Here is a 22,086-nt window from a genome sequence, read left to right on the forward strand (position 1 = left end):
AGGAGGAGGGGGGGAGGAGGAGGAGGAGGAGGAGAAGGAGAAGGAGAAAGGAGGTGGAGGGGCTGGGCAGCCACACCAGGCTCCCAGCAACAGCCTTCATGGCCCAGACAGTGTACAGACAGCAAAGCAACTCAGACTCTCCTATTGGTTGGCTCCCCACTCTGGGACTTTCATTGGCCAAAGTCCTTGATGTCACTTGTCTCTGAGGCTCCCAGAAAGCAAGACCATGTGTGTAAAGCATCAGGTACACAGGAGAGCCATCAGTAGCAGCTCTTCCCCCGAGACTTTTGGCTTTCTTAACAGTGACATCTCCTTAGAAAGCCCTTCCTGACGAACCCTCTCTAACGGGCCCTCCCCAGCACCCCCCACCCCCACCCCCACCATAGCTCTTCGGCTGCATTTCTTTCCCTTAGAACATTTGCTGCCACCTTAGTTGTTTTCTGCCTCTAGAATGGGAGCCAGGGATGCAATGCAAGTCTTATTCTCTGCTCCTTCCCCAGCTCTCCCACAAAACTTGGCTCTCAGTAATCATTGTGGAGGGAATGGATGACACCTGTCATTCTACAAAAACTAAAACACACCAACAAAATGATGATGATGATGATAGCAGCTAAGTCTCATTTGGCATGGATCATGTGCTAGGCATTGGTCTAAGTGCTCTACTTAATTTACCTTAGTCTTACAAATCCCAATGAGGTAGGTACCATTATTATCCCCATCTGATAGATGAAGACATAGAAAACTTAAATGGTTTGCTCAAACTCATAGTAAGTGGTGGAGGCGGGATGTGAAGTCAGCCAGCCTCCAGAGTCTGTATTTTTGACCAGATCACGGGAAATGTATTTAACAAACATTCATGGATTCCTGCACCTGGCAACACCCAGCCCCTCTTCTTGAGAAGCTTCTAGTCTGCTGGGAAGCTCCCAGCCTGGCCTCCAGGAGGAGCTTAGAAAATGTCTCATAAATAAAAAAGGCTTCTCTTTCCATCTTCCTGCCCTCAAGCCTTGTTTAAAAAAAAAAAAAAAAAAGCACCTTTGAAAGCACCTGTATCCATCATTGCTTTTCAGATTTGATAACTCGAGGAAGCCCTAGAGTACATCTGAGGTCCACTATTTGAGAAATGCTGTCTGAAAGAGTGAAGTCAGTCTATGAAAACATCTCTCAAATGTGAGTCATGTCTGCAGATGAGAGCCTGGCTTGGTAGCTGGTAAGAGAATTAATTTACTGTGTGAACATGGGTAGATGTGAGGCAGTTGTCCTTACCATTAGACACCGTTTCTCAAACTTGGATACCCTGAGAGTATGCCCATGGGCCCTGTTGGGACCTACATAAAATCGGGCTACTCCCCACCCAGCCAGGCCCTTACGTACATCCTTCCTTGCTGATGAAGGCCCCCTGGGGAGCCTGTGGGATGCCCTTCCACACAGTGATGGGCTTGGGGTAGCCAGGGTCCGTGGCCCGCCGCTCCTCGCTGTAGCGCCAGTACCGTTCGCCTTTGAAAAAGTAGGTCTTGCCCACAGGTTCCCAGCGCAGAGCTGTGTCAATGCCTTCTCGGGGCAGACAGCTCCCCAGCTCCCCCAGGCTGTGGGGGTACCCAGGCTCCACCGTCACCTCCTTAAATACCCAGTACTTGTCACCTGTAGCCAAGAGAAACCCAGGATCAGCCTTTCCCAGTCACTCAATGCCAGAGGTTGTGGCTGGTGCCACTTGTCCATCTTTTGCTAGGACTGAAGTCATTCACAGAGCCACAGTGTCGGGGGAAACAGTGCAAGGCCTGATTGACAGCCTCTCTGGGAGACTGAGGCTCCTTGGCCCTGGCAGAGCATGGGGGCAAGAAGCCAGAAGCCAGTCACTGCAGATCTTGGGCAACCGGCCCCATGCTGCCCAGCCTCCGTGCCGCACCCTCTGTTCGTTCATGTGAATTTCTCCTTAACTCTCTCTCAGGCGTCCTCAGCCACTCCTGTGGCTTTGCATGCCTTAGTACACCCCACCTTCCACCAGTGACACCCAACTCTGAGGGCTCACAGCCACTCCCACTGGACCTGAGCCCCAGACCCAGGAGCCCTGACCCAGTGTACACCAGCCTCTGGACATTTCCATGTCTGCTTTCTGGAATTCGTCACTACCTCCACAGTGTGCTCCCTCCCTCCTCACCTTTCTGCCCCCCGGTTCCCCAGCAAGAAACCTGGCGTCACTTTTGACCCTCTCTTTCCTTCTCCCCTCCATGTTCAGCCTCTCAGGAAGCCTTTTGCATCTTTTAGCTGTCCATCTCTGGCCTCACTGGTCCTCCCTGGTGTGGGCCTTGTTGACTTGCTCCCTCCCCTCCAGTAACCGACTCCGAAATGGCCTCCCCACCTCTGCTCTATTGGATTGCTGCCTGCCCTCTGGCTCTCTGCTGCTCACAAACACCCAGTGGACACCAGTGTTTCTCTAATGGGTCAAGACTGCATTCTGGCCTGGCAACCAAGGCTCCTTAGGACTCTCCCTCACTCTCCCTTCTAGGCCACTGCTCACCGCTCTCCAAGGTGGGCCTCCATGGCTGTCCAGTGGGTCTTCTAAGCTTTTCCAACATACATGCATATCCCCACACTACTCTATTACCCATGCTGTCCCTTCCTCTTGGACTGCCTTCCTCACTTCTCACTAATTATCTGTATCTTACCCTTCTGAGGCTGGGCCCATCTCAAGATAATTGAAGCGAAGCAACCCAGCCCTGGGTGGGCATGCCATACATGCTAGCTCCCCTGGCTCCTTCCCTGACCTCTCCAGCCAGTGTGACCTCCTCCCAACCAACTCTTACAGAACTGATGGGATGGCCTTCCATGGAGCACTGTATCTGGACGTGGGTGAGCCTTGTCGTCCCACCAACCTGGGAACATACAGACCCTCAACAATTACTTCATGACTTGATTCCCCTGGACTGTGCTTGGCCTGCCTGCAGGGATTAGTCCTGTCAGAAGTCAGTGTCTCTGGTAGGGCTAGAGGGGCTCTTGGAGGGCATCTGCTTCTCACCCCGCCGCTTCCAGTGTACAGATGGGGAAAGGGGGTCCCAGAAAGGGCAGGGAACTGTCACAGTTCTCTTAGCACAGGCTATATTACCTTTGAAGAAGACAAATCTTCCATCAGCCCTTTCATAGGCTGCATCTATGCGGGCAGGTAGGCCCTTCCAGAACTGCTCAATCTGCATGGGGTAGCCCTCTTGTACCCGGTTATTGCGCAGGCGCCAGAACCAGCGATCCTGGGGGGTAAGGGGAGGAGAAAGAAGCATGGCAGGCCCTGCCTTAACTTAGGATCTCAGCCTTGGGGCTCAAGCCCAAATAACCCAAAAGCTTCCCCTGGGCCCAGCCTTGCAACCCTCCGTGATGTCTGTCTATCACATCTAGCTTCCAATGCCCTGAGGAAGACAGGATGCCCATTAACTCTCTTCATATAAGCCTCCTGAAGGTTCTTGCTGTCCAAGGGGCTATGAGACAGACAGCAGACTGGCCTGGTGCAGGGATGAGGTGGGGAGGAGCTGGAAGGGATGGTGCCAGGGGCCTGTAGTGGCCACATGAGGGCAGCAGAGAGTTACTGACATCAGTGGGCCACTCACAAGGCTGGCCACTGAACCTGAGCAGAATGCCCTCCTCACCCTCTGGCTCCATCCAGCAGGGCGAGAACCCTGGGAATCAAGCTGTGGGAATCCCTCGAGACCTGGGTGTGAATTTACTTCACTTAGCACTGCATGACCGTGGGCACAGTACTGCAAGCACCTCACCTACAAATGGGGGTAATGTTGGGGATCAGAGGAGAGGTAATAGGTAAAGTACCTAGAACAGCACAGGGCACATGGTTGATGTTAAATAAATGGCAGCTCAGTAGGTCAAAAATCTGATGAAAGCCCTCTTCTTCAAACTAGTGTCTTGTGCCAGTACAGCCCTTGGCTGGTAGGCAATCTGTGCAAGGCCTGTAACCTACCAAGACCCTCAGTGTAAATGGGGATGATAAAAGGGGCACCTGGATGGCTCAGTCGTTTGAGCATCCGACTCTTGATTTGACTTAGGTCATGATCCCAGGGTCATGGAACTGAGTCCCACATGGGGCTCCATGCTGAGCACAGAGCCTGCTTGGGATTCTCACTCTCCCTCTGCCCCTTTCCCCTGCTCATGTGCTCTCTCTCTCTCTCTCTCTCTCTCTCAAATTAAAAAACTAAAATAAAATAAATGGAGATGATAAAACCCAGACTTGCCTAGGAACCGTTGAGTGGGGGGATCAGAATGAATGTGATTTGTAAAAGATGGTACAAAAACTAGAAACGTTTTTTTCAAGGTGTTTTACAAAGCACTTTCATGTTTTTAAAACTTTAGTTTGACTTGCACAAGTCTATGAAGTAGATTTGATATATACAGAGTCTTTTTTTTTTTTTTTTTGAAAGTGAGAGACAGAGACAGACCACAAACAGGGGAGGGACAGAGAGAGAGGGATACACAGAATCCGAAGCAGGCTCCAGGCTCTGTGCTATAAGCCTGATGCCGGGCTCGAACCCACGAGCCACAAGACCACGACCTGAGCCAAAGTTGGATGCTTAACCAACTGAGCCACCCAGGCATCCCAAGATATACAGAATCTTGAGTAAGGCCAGTGACTTTCCTAGAGCCACTCTGTGAGAGGCAGGATCAGTGCTGACCCGTGTCACCTGATTCTTGCTCAGTCCTCAAAGCTTGCTGGGAGAGCTCCCTGAGGGGAATGGAGCAGCCCCACACAGCCACCCAGTGTGATGGAGACACCCTGACCAGACCCCTTTCCGTGGAGGGCTTGTTGCCCTGGCGGCCCGCAATGTGGTCAGCAGGCTGTTTTCAACTGCAGGCCTCTCTGGGGATGGCCTCGGCTTCAGCAAGCTCCCCCAAGGTCATGCCCCTTCTCATCCAATGACTGAATGAAGCAGGAGGTACAAAGTGCCAGCTATTTGGGGCCCTGTGTGGGATGACTCTGATGGGCCATGCTAGCTATAGAACTCCCTGTAGGGGTAGGCCACTCTGCAATGGTCCTAGTTGCTGCTTATATTCTCCTTCTGCCCAGTCTTACTTCCTTCCCTCCTACCCACAGATGTTGATCTCAAAGGTACTTTTTAATCAAAATCCTGCATTCTCAACACTGTCTCAGAGTCCACTTCCCTGGTAACCCAACCTGTAGCATACCAACCAAACGTGCTGCCACCCAGTCAGCCCGTGGCCAATGTGATAGGACCAGGACAAGTGACAAGATGTAGCCTGGCCAGCTTTCTATCAGGCATCCCTCAGTCCCAGCTTCTCAGCCCTGGCAGGATCTGGAGACAGACTCTGCCATTGCCATGTCAGCCCCTACTCCAAGCTGCTATCTTCATGGCCATGCACTCATTTAGTCTTCATACACCCTTCATTAAGGGAATGACCCCACTTTCAGATGGAGACACTGAGGTCCAGAGAAGGGAGACGACTTGCTCAAAGTCGCTGACCAGCAGGTCTCCAGCACTTTCCCCCAGCATTAACCCCTGGGAAGGTATAAGATCACCAGTCTACCCACCTCCTCTTAGAAACAAGTCAATTCGCCCGGCAGCACCAGAAAGGGACCCCAAGTCCTGGCCACTGGGCCAACTCCTGTCCAGGCCCAAAGCGGGCCTAATCCCAGAGCAGCAGCCTTCTCCTGCTCCACAGAGGGGGAGCAAGTGGGAGAGGACCATCTGGGTGTCACCAGTTGACTGGCCCTACCTTAAACACAAACATCTCGCCTCGGAAGAGTGCCACTGTGTTGAAGTTGCCATCACAGATGTTGGGTTTGGCGCCCGGTGTGGACGGCCGGTCCCCGAGGGGCGGCCGAGGTGGCCTGGGCTGGCGCTCATGTTTCCTCTCACTTGGTGAGTGGATCCTGCGGACGGGGAGCGTGGGGAGGGGTCTGGTGGGCTCCAGGGGCTCAGCTGGGGGTCCTGCAGAGAGGGGCTGTATCTTAGACAGGGTCAGCCATTCCCTGCCTCCCGCTGTCATTGCTTCATCATCACCCTGGCAGCTGAGGTCTGTCACCCTCCAGCCTCCTGTTCCCTCTCCCACTTTTTACTTCCCAATCTTTGAGAAAACAGATGAAAATAGTCATTAAATGGGAACTCTCATCTTTCCACCCCCGAATCTGATATCTTCTCTTCTTCTCTCCTGTTATAAGAGAGAACATGTCCTTTCTTGGGCTCAGTGTCCCATACCATCATTCTCTGCTCCCTCTACACATGCCAGCCTCACTTTCTCCCCTTCGTTCCTTATCCCACTCCAGGACAGCCTCTGCCCTGTCACCTACTGAAGATGCTCTGTCAAGATCTCCAATGACCTTCATGTTGCCAAACCCCAGGGTTACCGACTCAAACTTTGATGTGCATATCAAGATCCAGGGATCTTAATAAAATGGGGATTATGACTCAGAGGGTCTGGGCGGGGGGTGGGGGTGGGGCGGCTTGCAATTCTGCATTTCTTCAGGCTGTTAGGTGATGCCAGTGTTCCTGGTCTGAGGCCCACACTTTGAGTAGCAAGATCATAGGAGCACTTTTCCAGGCCCCTGTTCTGTCTTGGTTTTCCTTCTACTTTATGGGCTGTTCCTTCTCCACTTCCTTTGCTGGCAGCCTTTCCTCACCCCCCTACCCTAAAGGTTGGAGTGCTCCTGGGTGTTCTCTCTATTTTTGTCCCTATGTCAGTTTTCTCCCTTGGGTTGCATATTAGGGTCACTGGGAGAGCTTTTAAAACTCATGATGCTCAGAAGACACCCCAGACCAAAGAGAAGCGAATCTCTGACAATGAGAGCATTTTTAAAATGGAAATTCCAAGGTAATTCCAATGAGCCCCCTAGTCACAGATCACTACCTTAAGTGATCTTGATTCCCTGTAGAGAGGGGAGTGGGGAGGTGCCCAGGTTCATGGCTTTAAAGACCCTCTATGTTGGAGCTGTCCAATAGGATGTTCTGTGATGACAGAAATGTTCTATATTAGCACTGTCCAATACAGTAGCCTCCAGCCATTTGTGGCTGCTGAGCACTTGAAATGCGTGACTAGTTGTTAGTGTGACAGAGGAACTGAAATTTTAATTTTATTTAATTCTAATTAATATAAATTCAAATTTCAATAGTCACATGTGGCCAGTGGCTATAGATTGGACACCTAAGATTCCAAATCAATATCCCAGCCCAGCTCTCTGAGCAACAGACTGGTAAATCCTATTGCCCCACAATTAGAAAAGCCAGAAATCTTGGTGTTGTCCTTGACCCTCACCCCCATGTTGGATCTATCAGCAAATCCTGTCCATTCTACTTTCAAAACACCTTGGTCCCTACCTCCCCTGTCCAGTCCTCCACTGCCTCACTTATGGAGATCCCGCCCATCCTCCAGGGTTCTGGTTGGGGCCATCTGCTCTCTGAGGTCATCAAGGCCTCCAGAAGGGGCCCTCCTCCTGTGCTTCATAGCCCAGGGGCTGAGGCGGCCTGGGCTATGCTGACATACATTTGCTCAAGCAAACTGGTCTTCCCATCTCAACTGACTTGACCAAAACAAGACCTTTGCATTACCAGTGTGAACAGAGAACTGGGAGGGAGGCATGGTAGCAGGCCTTTTATATCTTATCAAAATATCAGCATAGCCTCTCCTTTTTTCTTGCTTAAGAAAACAACCCACTCAGGCAGCTAGTCACAGCCCAGCCCTTAAGAAGGAGCAGCAGCCCCCTCTCCCCTGCCACACACCGTAGATCTTCTGGATGCCCTGGAGATCATCCTGAGGCAGTTTGAAGTTGTGTGTCTCCATGTACTGGTAGAAGGGCGCCATGATGGCGCTGGGGTCGTTGGAGTGCTCCAGTCCTAGCGCATGGCCCAGCTCGTGCACAGCCACCAGGAAGAGGTCATTCCCTGTGGAGAGGGGAGTGGGGAGGTGCCCAGGGCACCCACTTAGGTATCAGTCAACCCATTGCTTCAGCCAACACTGAGCATAGGCTTTGTGCCAGACCCTGTGCTGGAGAAATCATACACAGTCCTGCCTTTCAGAACTCTCGGTATAGTGGGGGATTTGGAGAGAGAAACAAAATAAGTGAGATTAATGTTCCAGGTGCTTTAATAGAAGTCTGTAAGGGTGGAGTGAGGATTCTGAGAAGGGAGGAGTGATTTAAACTTGAAGGAAGATGTGCAGGGAAAGCTTCATAATGGTGAAGTTTACCTCAAGTCTTGAAAGATAAGAAGTTAGTCAGGAGAATGGATTCAGAGGGTAGGAGAGGGAGGGGTGGGGGTGGCATTCCTGACAGAGGGAACGCTAAAAACAAGATCCAGGGACAATCAGGCTCATTCCACTTGGCTCTGGAACAAAGCAGGAGGGGAGGGCAGAGAGAGATGAGGTCAGCCAGGCTGGCAAGTGGGGTTCTGTGATGCCACGCAAAGGAATTTGGATTGGCTTCTTGGCCAGTGGGGGGTTTAGGGCAGGAGTGGGGGTGGTGACATGATGAGTCACTCTGGCTGCTCCGCGCTGAGGAGGGCTGAGAGGGGAAGGAGACCAGAAGCAGGGCTTCCGTGCGCTTTTGGGAAGAAGGTAGAAGGGTCTGGGTGAGAGATGAAAAGGGCAAAGCCAGGGCAGGGAGTACGATGAGCAGAGGGGAGGTCTGGGGGTGGCAGGCTGGCAGTCAGTGTCAGGAGGTCCAGGGGCAGGCAGGGCCCTGATCGTGAGGTGGCTCTCAGTCCAGCAAGACCTTAGTTCTGAAAGAACTGAACCTCGGCCAAGATCAAGGCAGGGACTCAAATGCGAGTGAAAACAACAAAGTCCAGGTGCCGAAAGTGGGACACGGGATTCCGAGCGCGAAGCTGAGGCAGCAACATGGCACAGTGGTCATGAGCGTGGGCCCCTGAGCCAGATAGACCTCCTTCGTTTCCAGCTTTGTGAACTTGGCCAGAAGGTCTACCTTCTAATCTTCAATATCTTCATTTGTAAAACGGGGAGATCGTACCCCCTTCATAGGGTTATGTGAGGATTGGATGAGGTAATATGTGTGAAGGGTGTGGCACTGCACAGGAGCTGTTGTTACCAGACATCAGATGGAAGCTTGGTGCCTGGAACAAGCCCATCGACCAGAAAGGAAGCATAAGGCCAGTGGGGTTCCAGCTACCAGATTTTCTTAAGCCAACTCCTCTGAGCCTCTGGATTGGGCCTGGGACAGAGCAAGGCCTGACTTTGGGGGGATTAAGTAACCCCAGCTTTGGGAAAGAAACACAAGAGACAGGGAGTTGGGCAGGCTGTCATACTGATAGTCCTGACCTGTCTGTCCATTTGAAAACTCTTGCTTGCCTTGACCTTTGGCATTTGAGCTCTGCCTCTCATTGCCCTGCCCTAAGGCATGTTACAGCTCATTCCTGTCGGTTCCGAGTGCAGGGGAGGCTACCAGGGACCCAGGAGGTGGTCAGGAGTCCTAGTGCCTACTTTGGCTCTGGTGTCACTGGCAAAGTTGCCCAGCCCAGCCCAACTGAGGGACCCATGAGAATCAGATGGGACTGAGGATTGTCTCTGGCCATTTTGGCTACGGTCTCGGAAGAGAGAAGAGCCTTATGGGGCAGACCCCGACGCAAGCATGCCTGCCGCTCTGCTGACACCACCCGTGTCTTCAGCAAAATGGGGATGGGCAAGATCAGTGCAAGGTTGGCCAAGAGCCTGGGGCTGGCCTTCTGCTGGGGAAGGGCAAGCTGGCAGGAGGAGGCCAGGCCGCCCCCAGTTCCTTCCTCGGGTCCTGGTTCCTCTGGCACCGGGGAAGGGTGAGCTCATCTCTCAGCTCTATCCCAAACAAAGGCGGCTGCTAGAGCCAGCGGAAGGCAGCTCCGCTTCCTGGGGGCTGGTCCTGCCTAGCTCTGCCTCCTGGCCTATTCTTCCACCTTCACAAGCTGTTCGGGCCTCTCGTCTGCTGACCAGGCTCTTCCTCAGGGGGCATCCACAGGGATCTCCACTGGGAACCAGGGAGCAGCGCTCTGAGTACTTGGCAAGACTCTAAACCTTTGTCCTCAGCCTGTGTCTGTTACTCTGTAGCCTCTGTGCCTGGGTCCCTGCAGAGAATAGGAGTAAGCCCTTGAAGGAAAAGGGACTGTGGGTTTATTCCAGGGACCAAAAAGCAGAAAAGAACTGGGGGAACTGGCATCCTGTTGCACAGAAGCCCAAGAGACCTGCTAAGTGGGGGCTGCTCTGGGGAGATGGAAGGACAGGGACGGGCAGAAGAACTCCCTGGAGCTAGAGAGGGCAGAATGCTAGGAAGGCAGAAGGATGGAGAATATCCCAGTGCTTAATAGGCAGGTGGCTGTTAGGGTCTTCACTCTCCAAGAGGGTGAGAAATAAGGAAGCGGAGTAGTCAGAAGTGCGGTCTGAGGGAGCCAGAAGGCCATGAATCCCAGCTCTGCCATGTTGCAGCAGTGTGACATTTTAAATCTCTTCTTCTGTAAAATGCAGGGAATAACGGTACCTGCATTCTAAGAATGGGGGTGAAATTAATGGGGCAAGGTAGGCAAAGTGCTCACATCTGCCTCCTGGCACAGAACTACAGATCACTATTAATTAGCAGGGTCACATTGAGGTATGTGAGGGGACCAGCATCCCCAATAGGGAGTGTTCCTGTGGGCTGGGAGCTCAAGTCCCAGCAGGGGTCTCCTAGCAGGTACCCAAAACTCTTACTCAACTATCTTTGCTTCATTTCCTTCTTGTGGAACCTCCATACTTGATCAGTCCCATCTCATCAAGCCCTCCAGCCCCCCAAAGGCTATAACATTTCCTTTTGCCTCCATTCTTTTGCCAGTGCTGTCCCCTCTACCCAGAATAGCCTTACTCCTTCAAAGTTCAGCTCAGTGCCACATTTTCCAGAAAGACTTCCTTGATTTCCCCCACTGGCAGTGAGTGATTCCTCCTCTACCCTCCCAGCAGTTTATCTGAACCATCTTTATGGCACTGATCACTTTCCACCATACGTTACAGCCACCAGCACACTCTCTCTTCCGCTCCAGGGGTGTGAGCTCCTCGAGGGCAAGCTTTGTGCAGCCAGGATGGAACAGTGCCAAACATTCAGTATTTTTCCAGGTGTGGTTCTTGGACCACCTGCAGCATAACCACCTGGGGCGATTACTAAAAATTCAGAGTCCTGGGTACATACCTGGCTCTGCCACTTACTATGTGAGTTTTTATAACCACATGGAACTTTACATTCCTCATCTGTTAAAGGGATATTATGATCCCTGCCTGGTCTAGCTCCCAGGGTCGGGGGAGAGTCACAGAAGTGATTGCAGAAGAACTCTACTCTGTGAAGGGCTGGTCTCAATGACGCTTCCTGTCTTGTCACCTTTCTCAGGGCTGGGCTTCCTTCTCATCAGAGCTTAGTGAACTCAGACATCACTGTTGGACTCCTTGAAAAGAGATGAGGACAGAAGGTGCCTGGAAGCAGCCCCTGAAGCCAGCTGGAAGGTATGGTGGGCCAGACTGCCCTTCACACAGACTCCAATGACGTGGAGAATCAGGATCACCCTTACACCCTTATAGTGCAGTGGTTCTCTAGGAGAGCCTTTTAAACACATAGGTGGAGGAGCTTCTGATTCAGGAGTTTTGGGTTAGGACTTAGGCAACATTTTTTGTTTTTTAAATTAAGTTCCCTCAAGTGAATTTTATAGTGATTGGCTCAGGCTGACACACCTGAGCCAAGCACTCACCCTCAGCATCACTAACAGTGGGACAGCCTATATCATACGTGCTTTCTAACGTGATGCAGAAGGGAGGACCCAACCACTCCAGAAGCTTTTGCCAAAATGTGAATTTAGTCAGGTCTATAGGACTAATTACCAATATTCAGGATATATGAGGAAGGGAGATGTGTTAAAAGTGAATCTGAATTTCATCAAGCCAAATGAGTGTACTGCGGACAAGTGACAGTTTTTTCAACAAATATTGGCGGGGTTGGGGGTGGGGAAGCGAGCTGACTATTGTAAGTGAAAACAGCGTAAGAAACATGTCACCCATGCAGGATGTGTGGATATTGTCCGGATCCTGATGCAAGCAAACAGCTGGAAGGGACATTTTTGAGGCGATTTTGGGAAATGAATACAAACAGGAATTGGATTTTAAGAAATTATTGTTAATTTTGTTGGGTTTGATAATGGTTTTGTGGTTGTGTTAAAAATAATCTATTTGGGGTGCCTGGGTGACTCAGTTGGCCGAGTGTCTAACTCTTGATTTTGGCTTAGGTCATGATCCCAGGGTTGTGGGATCAATCCCTGTGTCAGGCTCCTCGCTGAACATGGAGCCTGCTTAAGATTCTCTCTCTCTCTCTCTCTCTCTCTCTCTTTCTGCCCCTCTCCCCTGCTTGTGCTCCTGTCTCTCTAAAATATATAAAAAGAATTTTTTGAAAGAAAATAATCTATGAGAAGATTTGAAGGAGTACATGCACCCTGATGTTTATAGCAGCACTATCAATAATAGCCAAACTATGGAAAGAGCCTAAGTATCCACCCACTGAAGAATGGATAAAGAAGATGTAGTGTGTATATATGTGTGTGTGTGTATGTACATATATGTATGTATGTATGTGAATATATGTATGTATATACATATATGTGTATGTATATGTATATATGTGTGTATATATGTATATATGTGTGTATGTGTGTGTGTGTGTGTATATATATATATACACACACACACACACATATGTGTGTGTATGTGTGTGTGTGTGTGTATATATATATATACACACACACACACACACACACATGCAGTGGAATATTACTCAGCCATCAAAGAGAATGAAAGCTTGCCATTTGCAACAATGTGGATGGAGCTAGAGTATATTATGCTAAGCGAAATAAGTCAGTAAGAGAAAGACAAATACCATGTTTTCACTCATAGGTATAATTTAGGAAACAAAACAGATGAACATATGGGAAGGGGAAGAGAGAGAGAGAGAAGCAAACCATAAGAGACTCTTAATGATAGAGAACAGACTAAGGGTTAATGGAGGGAGAGGGGCTAGATAGGTGATGGGCATTATGGAGGGCACTTGTTGTGATGAGCACTGGGTGTTGTGTGTAAGTGATGAATCACTAAATTCTACTTCTGAAACCAATATTACACTGTATGTTAACTAACTAGAATTTAGATAAAAATTTGGAAGAAAAAAAATAATCTGTTAGGGCTATGTCCTAAAGTATTTACAGATGAAATGATATTGTGCCAAGGATTTTCTTTAAAATACATCAGCCAAAAAATACAAGTGGCAGGGGGAGAGTAGATGAAATAGCAGTGACATCATGTTGGTAATTGCTGAAGCAAGGGGATGGGTGCCTGGGGGTTCATATTATCATTTTCTTTTCTTTTGTGAGTTTGAAGTTTTCCATAATGGAAATTTAGAAGAGAGAAGAGAGCCAATAAACACAAAGTTCCCAGGAGGCTCCATCCACTCCCTCAGTGAATTTATGTGAAAATTACACGAGATAATATACAGGTGCTCCATAAATCTTGGTTCCTTTCATCTCCTTCCAGAAACCGTCCTAGGGCAACCTGCTGCATCAGGGGGTCTATTGCCATAGTTAGGAACTACATCTGAACAGTTCATGCTCAGTTTTCCAGAGCATAGAAAAGTCCCAACTCTTGTCCAAAGAAGACATTGGCCGTCTTGGACTCTCTATCAGAATTGGCAGATGTTCATTGGGATGGGATAGGACTGGGAGGATGCTGGGATTGTGCCTATCCACAGGTCCCAGCTCCTTCCCACATGCACTCCCAGAAGTTCTTGGGACTTTGAGACTGGGCCCAAGGTCTCCAACAGCAAGGAGTGCTTTCGGGCAGAACAAACCTCAGAGCTGGGAAGGGGAGGGCCGGGTTGTTAAGAGTATCTTCCCAGTGCCTCCTTTGGCCAAGATTCCTTTAAGAATTCATTTGTCTCTATCAGGGCTATAACTAAAATCTTGCCAGCTAACAGTCCCTGCCTGGCACGTAACAGGGCTCAAAAATGTTAGTTTCTTTTCCTCACACTTTATCAGCACAGCCAGCCATTCGTTGACACCGATTCAAGAATAAGCATGGGAGAAAGAAGAGGTGTTCAGAAAGCCAGGAAACACATTCAGGACATAAGGAAAGGGATACCAGGGCAGAGGAAATGGAGCTGGATAGGAAAGAGGACCAACATTTGAAGAGGGCAAGGGACAAAGAGAAATACGACAGTTGCGTATCTTTGCAGAGGCTGAGCCTTGGCCAAAACACTTCCTGAACCATCCTTTCACAGATGAGCCAAGGGTTGCCGATCCTTGATTCATGCATGCAATGATATGAAATGTTCTCAAGGAGGCTGTCCTCATCCAAAGACACCAGACTCAGCCTCTGAGGAGACAGGCCTATACGAGTGTGCTCTCAGCCTGAAGCATAGCCTAAGTAAAAGAATGCCCTGTGTTTCCCAAACTTGCCTACGCTTAAGAATCAGAGTGTCCAGGGGTAGGGCTTGGGAATCTATATATATGACAAGAAACCCGGGTGATTCTTATGATCAGGCAAGTTAAGGAAACTCTGAGGATAAAGACAGTGTTTCTCAAGGGGGATGGAACACGTATATCAGAAGTGCCTGGAGAATTTATTACACCAAGTGCAGATTCCCAGGCCTGACCCCAGAATCAGAGAATCAGAATAGCAAGAGGTTAAGGGCCTAGAACCCGGCCCCTAACCTGGAATGTGCTTTTTTAAACATATATTTTTTTTAATTTTTAAAAATGTTTATTCATTTTTGAGAGAGAGAGAGAGAGAGAGAGAGAGCAAGCAGGGGAGGAGCAGAGAGAGAGAGGGACACAGAATCTGAGGCAGGCTCCAGGCTCTGAGCTCTCAGCACAGAGCCTGATGTGGAGCTTGAACTCACAAACCATGAGATCATGACCTGAGCAGAAGTCGGACACTTAACCAACTGAGCCACCCAGGAGCCCCTAAAAAGATTTCTGGGTGATTCTGGTGTGCCCTGCAATTTGAGAACCATGAAAGTTTAGCTTGGTAGCTGAGAGTATGTGCTTCAGGGGTGTCTGGCTAGTTCAGTCAGTAGAGCATGCAACTCTTGATCTCAGGATTGGGAGTCTGAGCCCCACGTTGGGTGCATAGGTTACTCAAAAAAAAAAAAAAAAAAAAAAAAAGAGTATGTGTTCCGGAGTCATAATACCCAGGTTCAAAGCCTTACTTTCACCAACTATGGGACTGTAGATAGACTACTTAATGTTTCTACATACCTCAGTTTACCTATCTATAAAATGGAGGTCATAATAATAAATACATACTACATAGTATGTGGAAAGCACTTGACATGGATCTTAGAATATCATCAACATGCTAATCATTATCTGTTCTCCCTAAAAGCCAGAATCCTCTATCCCTTTCTCCTCCGCACTCATCTCCGCATTTTCTTGGTATTTTTGCTACAAGCTTCAGTACAGTCTGCTTTGTGACAGGGTTACTTATATACACACTGTCCCCCCCCCCCCCCACTTAGCTGTGGACTACTAGAGGGCAGAGAGCATGTCTTTTTTAAAATGTTTGGAGCCACCCCCCCAACCCCCCACCCCCCAGGCCACCAGGCTGTGTATCATGTTACACTAGGGTTGGAAGGGAGTTTAGAGATCACCTAGTCCAGTCCCTCATTTTTATCTAGCTAGCTAGCTAGCTAGCTAGCTATTTTTAAAGAGAGATGTTATTTTTTTTAATGTTTATTAATTTTTAGGGGGAGAGGAATAGAGAGCCAGTGGAGGAAGGGGCAGAGAGAGAGGGAGACAGAGAATCCCAAGCAGGTTCGGCTCAGTGAGTGCAGAGCCCGGTGTGGGGCTTGAACCCACGAACCGCGAGATCATGACCTGAGCCAAAATCAAGAGTTGGATGCTTAACCGACTGAGCCACCCAGGCACCCTCAGTCCCTCATTTTTTATATGAGGAGATTGAGGGTGAATCATTTGCCCGGAGTCACACAGCCAGGTTGTTGAGCAGTGGTTTGAGCCCTAACTACCCACTTCCAGCTTTGCCATTCCAGCCCGAAGCCTTTCATCTTAAAAATGGACATAATGAGGGGCATCTGGGTGGCTCAGTTGGTTGAGCATCTGACTTTGGCTCAGGTCATGATCTCACGGTTTGTGGGTTCAAGCCCTGCATTGGGCTCTCTGCTGTCAGTACTGACCCTGCTTCAGATTCTCTGTCCCCCTCTTCCTGTCCCTCCCCCACTTGTACTCTCTCTCTCAAAAATAAATAAACATTAAAAAAAATTTTTTTAATGTAAAAATGGGCATAATGATGTATATTTGCCTGCTTACTAAGCAAGTGCTTTAGGAGTAAACACTGATGGAGAATGCTTTTGCAACCTGAAGAGTATTGTTACTATTACTGTACAATACTGCCTCTGGTTCCATATAATACTCATTGAGTCACAGTGGTGAGGAGCAAGTTAACCAAGGATGTTAGAGTAACTATGGGGCCTGTTATTCACCCATGAGGTTGATATAAGGGAAAGAGAGTAATGGTATCTCTTAAGATGGCCTTTGAAGCCACTATCAGGCCAGAGCCTACCACTTTCACACCCCACTTTCAGCTTTAATGGCTTTTTTTACCTTTTTCTCAAGCCTCTGATCCATTACTTTATCTTCTTATTCATGGCCTGACCCCTCCCTCTTGACTCAGCCCCCTTAGACCATTTACTAAGTGATCTGGCTCAACTCCGGGGCCCTGGTCCTGAGGGACCAGAGACCTCAGTTCCCACCCTCCTAGGTTCTTAGTTCTTGGACATGAAGTTACAGGGCAGGAAGCTTATCTATGGCATCCCAAGTTCTTCCTCAGGACTTCTTTCCCTGAAAATCCAGGACTGACCCCCTGTCCCCCTCATGGCCTTACCATCATGGTTGGCATTTCCTAGTGTCCACGGCTCATCTGAATCAAAGTGAGTGTCTCCTCCAATCCCTGGGCCAGGAAAGTAGGCATGGGCCAGGAATCCCCCTTCTCCATCAAATGGGGAGCTGTCGCCATGGAAACCAGAAGCAAAGAAGATCATGATGTCTGCCTCCTTCCGGTCACTTTTGATCTCATGATATGGCACCTCTTCAAAGGTCAGCGGGGTCACCTTCTGCCACACATCAAAAGCCTGGCGAATTGCTTTCCGTGTGTCTAGCTCCCCCACCTTTGGGGTGTAGTTGTGAATGCTGGTAAGAGAAGAAAGGATCATTAGGGAGGAACAGTCAGAGTCAGAGGCTTGCAGAGCTAAAAGGGACAGCAGAGACCACAGGGACCAGTAATCTTCACATTTTGAACCCTAGAATTCTGCTGAGGTATTCCAAGGGTTGAAGAAGAGGCTAGGTGGGCAAGGCTCTGGGTCCCCACCCCTGCCTCAGTCAGAGCAGCTTTGCTGTGATCAATGTTTTGTATCTGCACTCTCACAAAGTTTGTGTTGAAAACAGAATTCCACTTGAGCTTGCAGAAAAAAAAAATTAAGTTCGTGGATAGCATTTTCTAAGTTTTAAGTTTTTCTCCGAATACACAAAGCATATGTATAGAACATTTAAAAAGGTATAGAAATACTGAAGCAGTGGAGGGTTTAAGTGAAACATCCCTTTTAAAAATGTTTGGCACCAACTACTTGTCTACTGTTTGTCTACCTAGGAAATTGGTATAGAGTGGTATCTGATTTCGTCAGTTATAGATTTAGCTATTGAAGGTTACAGCAGCCATATTGAATGGTTCTCCATAGCAGAACGTCATTACTCCTGGGTGCTCTGCCTCCTGAACACCTGGGCAAGGATTATTCACCCATTCTATAGGTAAGAAAACTGAGGCCAGAGAGGTTGAGTAATAGAAGTTAAGGTTAGAAGCCAGTTCTTTCTCTTGATTCATTTTACCACTTCAGGAGACCTTAAGATCTATCCAGTTTCTAACCCAGATTCTTCTTGGGTTTCCTTCTTTTGTCAGAATTCTAGAAAAAGCCTGTTCTGGTTTCTATAGCTCATCAGCAGGAGAGCCCTTCATTCTTCAGCTTTCAGGATCTCTGTCTTAGATCCTACCCCTGAACCCAAGGCATCCACTGAGATGGAATCAGAGCCTTGAGAGGTGCCAGCCAGAGCCCAGCTGAGCCTGCCCTATGCCTGGCCTTTCCTGCAGCCCTACTCTGAATTCTGCTGTCTGAGTCTGCTGTGATGGGCTCTGCCATCCCTGTCCTTGGTCACTGGTCTGACTTGGGGGCTGATCCTCTTCAGCCCTTGGTTTCCCCAGACACTTCAGGAGTGAGTCTGCTAACAACTGGAGCTCTGCTGGGAAGTTTGGGTGAAGTCTGTCAGGCTAAGTGGAGAAGGGATCCAGATAAAAGGAAGTGGGGTTTGGCAAGCAGTGATAGGGAGAGTGAGTTCAGCCATGGCTCTTTATCACAGCTGAGAGTTGCTGAACAATCCCTATCCCACTTTCTCAAAACTGTAGGACTCTAAACAGGACACAGCTAATGAGCCCCCAAAGGACCAAATAAACCTGAAGTTCGAGATACGGCATCCTCTGGAAGCCACAAGGGGCACAAAGTGATAGGCTTTCAGCACCTGGTCCTGATGCCCGCATACTTGGCTCTCACCCCGATCACAGACCCACCTACAGCGTGAGCCTCTGAAACTCAGGCCAGGACAAAACTGAGTGTGGGTGGAGCCAAAGCCACGGAAGAGGAGAGGTAGTCAAAGCACCTGTAGGTGATGTGTTTTTGTCTCCACTTCTGTCCAGTCAGGGCATAGCGCTTGTTCCTCCGCCTACGGCTTAAGTGGGGGTGATCAGGGACACCACAGCGGGGTTTCTTCATCCACCTGGGCAGAGAGAGGACACACACACACACACACACACACACACACGTGTTGTGGTCACTGGACACTCTAGGAAGGCATTGCAGTCTAAATAGCAGTGTGCATCCTGATGCTAGACTCTGGGGCCCTGGCTCTGAGGGGTTCCCCCACAGGAACACAATAGACTGATTACTTAATTCATTTATTTACAATTGATTATGCTGACACAGGGCTGAATTAGAGCCTGGGAGTCAGAGACACAGGCTTGATGGTTCTAGCTCCACCACTAATTGTAGGAGCCCAAGCAAACGATCATTGTGAACTTCAGTTTCCTCCTCTGCCACACGAGAATCACAGCTCTCACTGTTCTTAGGTTATAGAAAGCCTCAAGGAGGGGGTATATGTGGAAATACTCTGTAAATGGAATTAGATCACATCACTCCCTGGTTTAAAACCCTTCAATGATTTCCCCCAAACACCTAGAATAAGATCCAAACTCCTCACATTGGTCTACAGGGACGCACACAATCAAGCTCCTGTCTACACGTCAGACGACATCTTCACCCTCCTTCCCCCTCATAGACTCTGCTCCAGCCACAATGGCCTTCTTGCTGTGTCTTGCACATGCTAAGATTATTCCCACTTCAGGGCCTTTGTTCCCTCTGCTTTGCGATGCTCTTCTTCTTCACATGGTTTGCTTTTCATTAAGGTCTCTGCTCAAACGTTCCCCTTTAGAGAGGACTTCCCTGCCCACCCTATCTGAAATAGCTTCCTCCTCCCATCCTGCCGCTATCTGCTTATCCTGCTTCATTTTTCTTCATAGCATTAGTCATTGCCTGAAATGATATAATATATTCACTTTTTTGTTTAGTCTTTGTCTCTCTTAGCAGATTCTAAGTTCCATGAGGATAGGAACCTTGCCTGTACAGTGGCTGACACAGAAGATGTTCAATAATGATTTGTTGAATGAATGAATGAATGAATGAATGAATGAATCAGAACTACCCAAAAGTAGAATGGCATAGCTTGTAAGACAGCAAATTCCTTTTTGCTATAGATGTTCAAAATGTGTAGGATTGTAGGACTGTAAGACTTAGAATTCTCTGCAGCATTTAGTGTGCTGTATTGTGATTTTAAATCTATTAGTCCATTACCTTTAATAAATGGCAAATTCTCTGAGGACTGGAATGTTATTATATTCATCATTGTGTCCCCAGAAGCTAGTCCAGTGCCTGGAACTAAGTAAATCCTGATAACTGTTTGTTGTCAGGTTAAGTTACATTTCGGGAATAGTGAGTCTGGGACATCGTTAAAAAAAAAAAAAAAAAAAGGCCAGGGTAGGATATTTTAAAAGATCATGGCTGATTGGAGCCCAGGTCATCCTTGCATTTTATTTCCCTGTGCTGGCCCAACGACCAACTCTAGCTTGAGATTGCTGGAGGGGAAAACAGTCTACCTCATATACGGTTGTTGAAAGCAGTTGTCATTGGCAATATAGAGACTATTCTAACCAAATAGTTTTTTAAAAGCCCCCTGAGGGACTTAATCAGGTCTTACTCATCTTTGCATGCTTCATATTGCCTAGAGTGCCTGTACTCAGAAATGAATAATAAAAGACATAATAATAACAATACCATGTATTTGTATAAACATTTCTAATTGTTACAGTGTCAGTGTTCTTTTAAAGAAATGTTTTGATTCTTGAAACAACTCTGTGAGGTAGCCAGAAACTATTTATCCTCAATTTTGCAGATGAGGGAAAAGACACACAGATAAATCAAGTAACTTGCAAAATATAGCTTTGAGGCAGGACTGGAACTTAGTTGAATGAATAAATGAACTAGTAATGAATGCAATTTAACAAACAAAAGCAAACAAACAAAAGCCTCTGCTTAGCACAGGTTTGGGTTACAGGATATGTTGAATGAAGGAATGAATGAGTGGTGAACAATGTGTAACATTTCCCAAGGTAGGCACTCAAAAATTAGTACTTTAAAACGCTAATCTCGCTTTCTTTCACTGACAGTCCTTGGGAAGAATGGGGAGCTACCTCTGCTACAGCAAGGCTGAGCTAGACCTGGAAGGGCCCCCAGGGAGGAAAGAGGCCCAGAGAAAGGCAGTGACTGCCCAAGGTCACAGAGCTGGAAGGGAAACTAAGGTCTCTAAACTCTACCCCCAAACAGCCTCCCCACTCAGGTCTGGGATTAAGCATGAGCGCCTCCTCCCTTCTCGTGCCTCCCAAACAGCGTTCCCCCCGTCTTCCTACAAAAAAGTGGGGGCAGAAATGCAAGTGGGAAATGCCATCCTCCTCCCTCAGATCATTCCGTCCACCTGCCACTCTCTGAACCCTGTCCAACAGGCCTGGGGCTTTCTGGAACAGAGTAAAACCCAAGGCCAGGTGGTGCCTCAGCAGAGACATCAGTGCTCCTGCCCCAGGATGCACTGCCATGAAGCCTGCACAAAGCCCTCAAAATAACCTCCACTTTGAAAGGCGGCCGGGCTGTCTTCAACCAACTCACTCACGAGGCCACACAAGGCCACAGGGCCAAGGCTTCCACTGTCCTCACGATACCATAGCAGCGGTCAAACATATTGTCTCAGAAGTTCACAATCTTGCAGTCAGAGAATCCGAGGAATAGAAAATGTTCCTACAGAATTATAGGATCGTAAAACCCCAGACTCACCAAATGTTAACAGCTTAGAATAATGGGATCTAGAATCTGAGAGTCGTAATCCAACACCCCCCTTTGTAACTGAACAAGCTGGGACCCAGAGAGATGAATCTTTCAAGGAGTGAGTGACTCACCCTCCGGGGACGGGGGGAGGATTGATCCTGGATCCACAATCAGCTGGATTCTCTGTTCCCCACCCACCACCTCCCCACACCCCCTCATGGGGCCCTGCTCCCTGCTTCCACCTCTGCTCGGGACCCCACCGCTCACCGCCTTCTTGGGAAGCTCCCCCCGGGCTCTCTGCCATGCCCTCACTGCAGCAATGGGCAATGGCTTTCCTTCATCTGCTTTAATGACTTTTATGGCTATTTCCTAAACAAATGTGAGGATACTTAAGTCTCTCTGATCTTCAAACAAACAAAAATTCACCCACCTCCAGCTACCTTCTATTTGTCCTTCACTGATAGGCTTCTAGAAAGTCTTGCCTACACTTGCCATCTCTACTCATCATCTTCCCTTCCGCCCCCTGCAGTCTGACCCTGCAAGGGCTTCCTGGCTGCTAAACTCGGCTGACACTTTTGGATCTCCTAAGTGATCATTCTACAGCAGCCGGCCCG

At 48.7% G+C, this 22,086-nt stretch overlaps 1 protein-coding gene across 1 annotated transcript in view; it reads right to left on the reverse strand.

Moving 5' to 3' along the window:
- Positions 1-22,086, reverse strand: part of MMP24 (matrix metallopeptidase 24) — a 43,206-nt gene that overhangs the window by 1,488 nt on the left and 19,632 nt on the right. The window contains exons 3-8 of the mRNA XM_047069767.1: positions 18,705-18,821; positions 16,885-17,189; positions 7,728-7,889; positions 5,728-5,942; positions 3,101-3,239; positions 1,372-1,638 (exon numbers count right to left, since the gene is read on the reverse strand). Coding sequence (XP_046925723.1) covers positions 1,372-1,638; positions 3,101-3,239; positions 5,728-5,942; positions 7,728-7,889; positions 16,885-17,189; positions 18,705-18,821 — 1,205 coding nt within the window. The remainder of the gene's footprint in view (positions 1-1,371; positions 1,639-3,100; positions 3,240-5,727; positions 5,943-7,727; positions 7,890-16,884; positions 17,190-18,704; positions 18,822-22,086) is intronic.

The sequence above is a fragment of the Lynx rufus genome, unplaced genomic scaffold (assembly GCF_022079265.1).
Source record: "Lynx rufus isolate CCGP_SWC_20201006 ecotype Redwood Valley unplaced genomic scaffold, mLynRuf1.p SCAF_8, whole genome shotgun sequence".
NCBI lineage: Eukaryota > Metazoa > Chordata > Mammalia > Carnivora > Felidae > Lynx > Lynx rufus.